At 53.2% G+C, this 8,751-nt stretch overlaps 1 protein-coding gene across 2 annotated transcripts; it reads right to left on the reverse strand.

The window, feature by feature from the left end:
* Positions 1–2,432: 2,432 nt before the first annotated feature.
* On the reverse strand, positions 2,433–8,392 carry DOK3 (docking protein 3). Of its 2 annotated transcripts, none has more exons than XM_066341852.1 (5): positions 8,264–8,392; positions 7,051–7,356; positions 3,643–3,736; positions 3,377–3,546; positions 2,433–3,285 (listed from the first exon to the last, which is right to left on the reverse strand). In XM_066341852.1, the coding sequence occupies exons 1-5, from the start codon at positions 8,327–8,329 to the stop codon at positions 2,599–2,601; spliced, it is 1,323 nt and encodes a 440-aa protein (XP_066197949.1). In that variant the 5' UTR covers positions 8,330–8,392; the 3' UTR covers positions 2,433–2,598. The 2 variants fall into 2 exon arrangements, with proteins under 2 accessions (XP_066197949.1, XP_066197948.1); XM_066341851.1 differs by having other exon boundaries at positions 3,377–3,549.
* Between the last annotated feature and the right edge of the window lie 359 nt (positions 8,393–8,751).

Consider the following 8,751-nt stretch of genomic DNA (forward strand, 5'->3'; position numbering starts at 1 on the left):
GTGTCACAATGCGCAACGAAAAACTAAAGATTGATGCTTCTCATCTCTCTGTTCCTGTCTGTCTATCCCTCTCTCTGACTCTCTCTCTGTCTCTGTAAAAAAATAAAATAAAATAAATTTTCAATTACAATGATGTTCAATATAATATTAGTTTCAAATGTGTGGAGAGTGTTCACTTCTGTTGGATATCTACAAGGTGAGAATGGATAGGGATGGAGGGGAAGTGTGATCTTGGGGAGAAGAAAAGTAGCTAATTCTGGGACACAGGATCTCTGGGCAGCATGAAGAACCTGCCTATGTGAGGTTTGAGATCATTCTGATAAAAACAGTGAAGTCAGCCTGACCAGGCAGTGGCGCAGTGGATAGAGCATTGACTGGAACACAGAGGACCCAGGTTCGAAACCTCGAGGTTGCTGACTTGAGTGTGGGCACATCAGCTTGAGCGCAGAGTTGCTGGCTTGAGTGTGGGATCATAGATATGACACCATGGCCTCTGGCTAGAGCTCAAAGGTCACTGGTTTGAGCCCAAAGTTGCTGCCTTGGGCAACGGGTCACTAGCTCTGCTGTAGGACCCCAGTCAAGGCACATATGAGAAAGCAATCAATGAACAACTAAGGTGTCACAACAAAGAACTGATGCTTCTCGGCCTGACCTGTGGTGGCGCAGTGGATAAAATGTCTACCTGGGACGCTGAGGTTGCTGGTTCGAAACCCTGGGCTTGCCTGGTCAAGGCACATATGAGAGTTGATGCTTCCTGTTCCCCCCCTCAATGAATAAATAAATAAATAAAATTTAAAAATAGAATTGATGCTTCTCATCTCTCTCCCTTCCTGTCTGTCTGTCCCTATCTGTCCCTCTCTCCATCTCTGTCACAAAACAAAACAAAACAAAACAGAAAAAAACAGTGAAGTCAGCCTGGTTGCATGGATTTCTCTAACTGTGGGCAGCTGCCAGGCACAGAGGAGAGTTGGGTACATCCAAGGCTGGGGTTTCACTGGACAAAAGATGGGAGGAGAGAGGAGTGTGAGTGGTGGGTCTGTCGGTAGAGCACAAACCCTAAGTGGGACAAGGATAGAAGAGTGGACAGAAGTCACGCAGGTAGTAGAGAAAGGTCACTGTAGTTCTGGGCAGCTGGGGAGGAGCCATGTGTGCCATGCTAGAGGAAGTGGGCTGGAAGGGGAGAAGGAGGTGGCCAGAGGCAGATGCTTAGAAATAAGATTGCATCACTGTCTTGTTTTTTTGTTTTGTTTTGTTTTTTAAGATTTTATTTATTCATTATGAGAAGGGAGAGAGAGAGAGAGAGAGAAGGAGGGAGGAGCAGGAAGCATCAACTCCCATATGTGCCTTGACCAGGCAAGCCCAGGGTTTTGAACCGGCAACCTCAGCGTTTCCAGGTTGATGCTCCATCCACTGCGCCACCACAGGTCAGGCCTGCATCACTGTCATGAAGACCAAATTTAGGATGTGCCAAGGTGTGGGCTACTGAGGCAGAGCTGTGGTCAAGGGGCCAGGAGGTCAGGTCCTCAGGGGCATGATGCTGTGTACATGGAGGCCCCAGGGACAGTGACAAGAAGTAGCATGAGGGGAGGACAGTGAGGAAGGCACTCAAGTCTTGACGAGACTTGCTTATCTCCCTCTGGTTCGGGGGCTTCTTGGACACAGCAATGTCACCTGTGCCAGGCACAGAGTAGGCATGTGGTAAAACATGCAGTAAACAATGAATACATGCCTAATGTGTAATTTGATCTTTGAGCCTTGACAGTAGAGAAAACTGAGGCCAGGGCCCCCCAGAGTGTCTGCGTAATTGTGCGTCTCAGCAGAAGCAGGGTTTTTGGGTGTGCACATGTGTTGAAGTCCCTTCTACCCACCCTCCTGCCACCCCCATCCCCTTCTCGCCTGTTCAGACTTCCCAGTCTCCAGTTGGGTTCCCTCAAATTCAGCCTCCACACTGGTTTTTCCATAGTCTGTCTCTCCCTGAGCATGAGTCCACAATCATTGAAGGACGGTCAGGTTTCTCCCCTCAGCGCTTTGGAGCCCTCTGTGTATATACTCTTCCCTTCCTCTCTGTGCCCACTATGCCCATTGTTGGCTTGGAAACCCGAGGCTCACTGCCCACCTGGTGCAGCCCTGCCTGCCCCTCATGCTTCATCCAGAGGGCGCCTCACTTCTGTTGTGCCCAACTGTCCAACTCTATTGCACATGGGGCTGTAATTTTCTGAATCCTGCTCACCTGCTGGAGTGGACTTGAGACCACTGTTGCAGAGGTCAGGTCTAGGTCATCCATGTCTTTAGAATCCAGCAGAGGACACTTGTGTTTGCTGCAATGCATGTGAGGGAGGATCTGTGTGCTTCTGTGGGCCCCAAGTGCCACTGCCAGGAGCTGAAGAGAGGAGGTGTGGGCTGTGGCCACAAGGCAGGACCCAGAAGGCATCTAGAGGCTTTATTCTCAGCAGACTCATACATTATACACTGGGGGGCTGGCAGGGCTCTTGAGGGGCCTCCTCAGCCACCTGCCTTATCCCCGAAAGCCAGAGTGGATGCAGGGCTGTGTCTCCAGATGTCCATTGTTTGCCCACCCCCTTGTCCCATGCCAGGTGTTCAGGGTCGGTCACAGGGGACTGGGCCCTTCTTCCGTTCTCGGCTCAGCAGCGTCACCAGCTTGGCCTTGAAGCCCGCATGAGCACCAGGGCGGCCAGAGACCCCGGCCTCATTACCACTGTCACTAAGCTCCAGCTCCAGCAGCCGCCGATACTGGGCCTCCAAGCTGCTACTGTGGGCTGGGCCAGGCCAGCCCAGGTCCTCACTGTTGTGATAGATGGAACTGGCCAGGGGACTGCAGCCACCAGGTCCCTCCTGTGCAGGGCCCCCCAGGTCGGATGGTGCAAGGCCAGCTTCCAGGGCATACAGATTCTCGTAGAGGTGCTCGGCGGTGCCCAGGGGCCTGCTGGCCCGCTTGCACACGGCAGCATACAGCCCTGGCTCCACAGGCAGCGGGGGCAGGCTCTGTGGCCCAGGCTCAGCCAGGTGAGCTCTCCAGGAGCTACAGGCGGAAGGCTCAGGCCCCAGAGGTAACTCCTGCAGCTCCCCAGGGGGATCCAGCGAGGGCAGGGAGGTGGCCCGTGGCAGGGGGCAGGGCCGGGGCCCCACCGGCTCAGGCAGCCGCCCCCGCTGGCTGGCGATGGCAGCAGCCATGACCCCGCACAGGTCTCGAGCTCGAGGACTGGTGAAGGCGAAGAGGCCTTCACCTGAGTCACAGCGGCGGCCGGCTTCAAAGGAGAACACATCCTGGTCATGGGTGACATGGGTGGGTCAGTGGCCAAGGGGCACCTGCTCCCACATCGTCCCCAAGTCCCCCACTACAGGCCCAGTGCCTTACTTTGTCGGAACCGAACTTGCGTAGGAAGTAGTAAGGCCAGGTGTAGAGGGTCTGTGGGCTGGCTGGCTCACTCAGCTGGATTGCATCTTGGCCCAGCCGCAGGACATAGGACCCCTTCAGCTGGCAGCGAGCAGCTGCCTCTGTCCTCTGAACCACCACTGGATACTTGTCTACTGCAAGCAAAAGGCACAGCTGCCATGGTCCCCTAGAGGTCCCAGCCCTTGGTGGGGTGGCACTGAGGCTGCCCCTGCACTTCCCCAGCTCACCTTCCTGCCAGGAGGAGTAGATGGAGTTCTCTTCCATGGGGACCAGGCCCCGCTTGGGAGCTTCTCCCGATCCAGGGGAATATTCCCCTGTGCCCTGGGGAATGGGTCAAGATCAGACATTAGAGCCTCCCCCACAAACCTCTTTCTGCATCCTTATCATGGGGAGAGATGTCACCTGGGACTCTAACAACCAAGTACAACTGAGGACCTAGTATAGTCCCAGCTCTGCTCCTGGCACACTGCACAACCCTGGGCACAGCTCTAAGCCAATTTCCCCTGCGAGTGCACCCTTCCCCAGGACAGCACTGAGTGCTGTAAAGCAGGGACACACAACAGAATGGCCCTTCATCCTTGCACCAGGCCTGGGGCCAGGCCAGCCCACGTGTGTCCCCCATACCTTAGAATGGGGAAGGGGCAGGAGCTTCAGGGTTGGGACAGTGGACTGGCTACTCACTCTTCCCCCAGGCCTCTGGCTCCATCTCACTCCTCCTGACCTCTAGTTTCCTCATGTCCTTTAGGCTGACTTGCAGCACCTCAACTGGGACCACCCTGGCCCACAGTAGCATGGCCAGGGCTGAATGTAGTGGCTTCCTCACTGGTCTCCTCGCTCCTATTAATTTCATTTAAAATTAAAATAAAATTTTTTTCTTTCTCTTTTTTTAAAGATTTGATTAATTGATTTTATTAAGAGAGGAAGGAATAGCCTGACCTGTGGTGGCGCAGTGGATAAAGTGTCGACCTAGAATGCTGAGGTCACCGGTTCTAAACCTTGGGATTACCCAGTCAAGGCACATATGGAAGTTGATGCTTCCTGCTCCTCCCCCCTTCTCTCTCTCTTTCTACTCCTTCTCTCCTCTCTAAAATTAATAAATAAAGTCTTTTAAAAATAAAAATAAATTTAAATTAAAAAAAAAGAGAGGGCCCTGGCCAGTTGGCTCAGTGGTAGAGCATTGGCCTGGCGTGCAGGAGTCCTGGGTTCGATTCCCGGCCAGGGCACACAGGAGAAGCACCCATCTGCTTCTCCACCCCCCCCCCTCTTCTTCCTCTCTGTTTCTCTCTTCCCCTCCCTCAGCCAAGGCTCCATTGGAGCAAAGATGGCCCCGGCGCTGAGGATAGCTCTATTGCCTCTGCCTCAGGCACTAGAATGGTTCTGTTTGCGACAGAGCAACGCCCCAGATGGGCAGAGCATCGCCCCCTGGTGGGCATGCCGGGTGGATCCCGGTCGGGCGCATGTGGGAGTCTGACTGCCTCCCTGTTTCAAACTTCAGTAAAATACAAAAAAATAAAATAAAATCTTTTTTTTCAAGTGAGAAAATGGAGATAAAGAGACAGACTTCTGCACGAACCCAGACCAGGATCAACCTGGCAACCCCGATCTGGGGCAGTGCAGAAATCAACCGAGCTATCCTCAGTGCCCAGGGCGATGCTCAAACCAATCAAGCCATTGGCTGTGAAAAGGTAAGAGGGAGAGAAGGGGGAGAGGGAGAGGAGAGAAGCAGATGATCACTTCTCCTGTGTGCCGTGACTGGGGATTGAACCTGGGAGTTCCGCATGCTAGGCCAACGCTCTATCCACTGAGCCAACCGGCGATAGCCTAAATTTTTTTTTTATATATTCATTTTTTTAAAATTTTTTTATTTATTCATTTTAGAGAGGAGAGGGAGAGACAGAGGGAGAGAGAGAGAGAGAGAGAGAGAGAGAGAGAGAGAGACAGGAGAGACAGAGAGAGAGACAGAGAGAGAGAAGGGGGGAGGAGCTGGAAGCATTAACTCCCATATGTGCCTTGACCAAGCAAGCCCAGGGTTTCGAACCGGCGACCTCAGCATTTCCAGGTCTACGCTTTATCCACTGCGCCACCACAGGTCAGGCGCGATAGCCTAAAATTTTTAAAAAGCTTTTTAAATTAAAAAAAATTTAAGCCTGACCAGGCAGTGGTGCAATGGATAGAGCATTGAACTGGGACACAGAGGACCCAGGTTTGAAACCCTGAGGTCGCCGGTTTGAGCACACGCTCATCTGGCTTGAGCACAGGGTTGCTGGCTTGAGCGTGGGATCATAGACATGACCTCATGGTCACTGGCTTGAGCCCAAAGGTCGCTAGCTTGAGCCCAAGGTTGCTGGCTTGAGCAAAGGGTCACTGGCTCTGCTGTAGTCCCTTAGTCAAGGAACATATGAGAAAGCAATCATGAACAACTAAGGTGCCGCAACAAAGAACTGATACTTCTCATCTCTCTCCCTTCCTGTCTGTCCCTTTCTCTGTGTCACAAAAATAAATAAATTAATTAAATAATAGAAAAATTTTCATTTTAACCATTTAAAATGTATAATTCAGTGATTTTTAGTAAAGTCACAAGGTTGTACAACTATCACCTTTATCAGAACTTTTCATCACTCCACATGGAAACTCACACCTACACCCCATTCCTCACTGTACTCAGCCCCTGGCAAACACCAGCCTGCTTTCTGTTGCTATGGATTTACTTAATCATACAATAGGCGGCTTTTGTGTCCAGCTTCTTTCACTCAGCTTACTGTTTTCGAGGTTCATTCACGGCAGAGCCTTTGTCAGTTCCACAATCCTTTTTATGGCTGAGTAATGCTTAATTCATTGTATGGGCAGAGACCACATTTGGTTTATTCATCATCAGCTGATGGACATTTGTATCGTTTGCACCTTTGGGCTATTGGGAATAGTGCTGTTCTAAACATTCTTGCACAAGTTTTGTTTTACTATCTGTTTCAATTCTCTTGAGAATTGCTGGGTCATGTGGTAACTCTATATTTCAGTTATTGAGGAACCCACTAGACTCATTTCCTTTTTGTCCATCATAGACTCTGTGAAGTTTTAAAACTCAGTCCCAACTCAGGCCCCTGAGGCTTCTCCTCTCATTCAGAATAAAACCCAAAACTCCAAGTGTGGTTTAAGGTTGTTTCAGCTGGCTCCCACCAAACTCGCTCACCTCTGCCTACTCCGGGAACCTCCCCCTTCTTGTTCTCCAGCCAAATCAAACTTTTCCCTGCCTCAGGGCCTATACTCACACTGTTCCTCCCTCTGTTCAGGACGCACTTTGGACCTCAGTGTGGAATACTCTCCTCAGATGTTTGCCTGGTGGGTTGCCCTTGGGGACTCAGGCCTATTGTTCCCACCTGAGAGGCCTTCTTGGACCATCCTGCCTAGCATCCCCTGGTTCATTTCTGGTCCCACCCCAGACTTTCATTTTCTCCAGAGCATGTACAGCCATCCATGATTTGTTCAGTGGTGTCTGCGCTGTTTCCCAGGCTTGTAAGTGCTCCACGGGTTCTTGCTGAGTGACAGGATGTGAGTGAATATGGAATGAATAAGGTAGGGCTGAGGCAGTCCCCCTGGGGCCAGCATCTGCATGCCCTGCCCACATGCCCTGTGCTCACCGGGAAGGCCAGTTGGCAGATGGAGCGCATCCACGCCTGGCGATGCTGTGTGGCCAGCAGGTGGCTTCGCTCCGTGGTGGTGAGCAGGAACGCACAGGTGTCCCGGGGGCAGCTCTCACCGTCAGCAGGCAGCACTGACACGCAGTCAGCCAGGCGGATGACTCGTCGCTCTCCCCTTCGGCTAGGACCTGCAGACTTGTCACCTCCTGGCCCCAGGCCACCATCTCGGACCTCCCAGCTCTCCAGCCGTGCCACACCCGATGGGCCCCCTGCATACAGCAGACCCCACACCTTCCGCCAGGACTTCTGTGGGAGATGATGGGGGTGAAGACCCTCATTGCAGCTCAGCTCAGCTCAGCACAAGCCACTCAGCAAACACTCCTGGCCACACAGTTTGGCCTCTGCCTTCCCCAATTCTCAGGGCCTGAGAAGGAGGCCTTGCCATAGCCATCCCAGCAGAGGGAAGAGCCTGTCTTGGAGTCTGTCAGCCTGGGCTTAAATCCACCCCACATTTTCCTAACTGGTACTTTCATAACACAGTGCTCTAGGTCTCTCAAAAGGTCACAACAACCTGAGGTTGGGATAATGTCTGTAAAGTATCTAGTGGCTGAAACAGACCATCTGACTGCTGCTATGTTCCTATGTTCATGTCCCCCTCAAGGTCACTTGGGCCACAGGACAAGGACTATGGTGGGAGGGAGGCCTCACTCTCATGATGGCACGGAAGGAAACATGCAAATAGTGTCAAGTAGAGGAAACAGACTGTTTATCTGCCTAGGCAGCAGCTGCAGCTGAGCTGTGGGGGTGTGGGGCCGGCTGCCTGAGGAGAGGCGAACTCCCACTATGTCCCATGACAGGCTGGTAGGGCCAAGCCCTCTCCCGCAGGGTGGGCTCCACCTCTGGGTTCTCTTCCAGCTCAGCCCCTGGCCCTTGTGGAAGGTTGTTGGCTTAGCCAGCCTCCCGGCTCTGCCCTGTCCCAAGGCTTGGGCTCTTAGACCCTCCTGACTCTTGGCTCCCCATTATAAATGAGGCAGGGCCTCTCTAAGGCCTGCTCAGGCTCAGCCCACCTTCAGGCTGCAGGGGCTCTGTCCCACACCCACAGCTGGGTTGGATCCCCCACCCTGATTGCTATCACCATTCTCCGGGGTCCAGATGGGCTGTCGGAGGCTGGGGTGGAAACCCCCTGATTCTCCTGGGCAGCCAGGGTCCCCACCTTGCCAAACTTGATGTGCTGCTGGTAGAGGATGCCATCCTTGATTGGGGTCTCCAGAGGCTCCATGGCTGCCGTGGGCCCCAGGGCCGCTACTCAGAGGGCCTGGGGAGACTGGTGACAAGCTGAGGGGAACTCCTCACACTTCCCCTTCTGGCCACTTCCCCTCCCTCTGTCCAGAGGCAGCTGCACAGCTGGGGGAGGGGAGTCCCTTCTTCAGTAAAGAAGCAAGGACAGGGGGTGGAGGCACACATATTTCTTCCTTAGGGCTCCAGCTGGTTCAGGTGCCCACAAATGCTTGCAAAGGACCTCAGACTGCCTGAGGGCAGATAACCCCGTGCCTGCACCTGGGTCAGCTGGGTGTGAGCATACAACCCGCAGTCTGGCTTTCCAGTTGCAGACTCTGACCATCCCGGTCGCCCCTACGGGCAGTCGTGCACCCTGGGGCCAAGGAGTTTGCCAGTCTGGTATTCCCATAGCCAGACTGGCAA

Source organism: Saccopteryx leptura, chromosome 6 (genome assembly GCF_036850995.1).
Source record: "Saccopteryx leptura isolate mSacLep1 chromosome 6, mSacLep1_pri_phased_curated, whole genome shotgun sequence".
Lineage (NCBI taxonomy): Eukaryota > Metazoa > Chordata > Mammalia > Chiroptera > Emballonuridae > Saccopteryx > Saccopteryx leptura.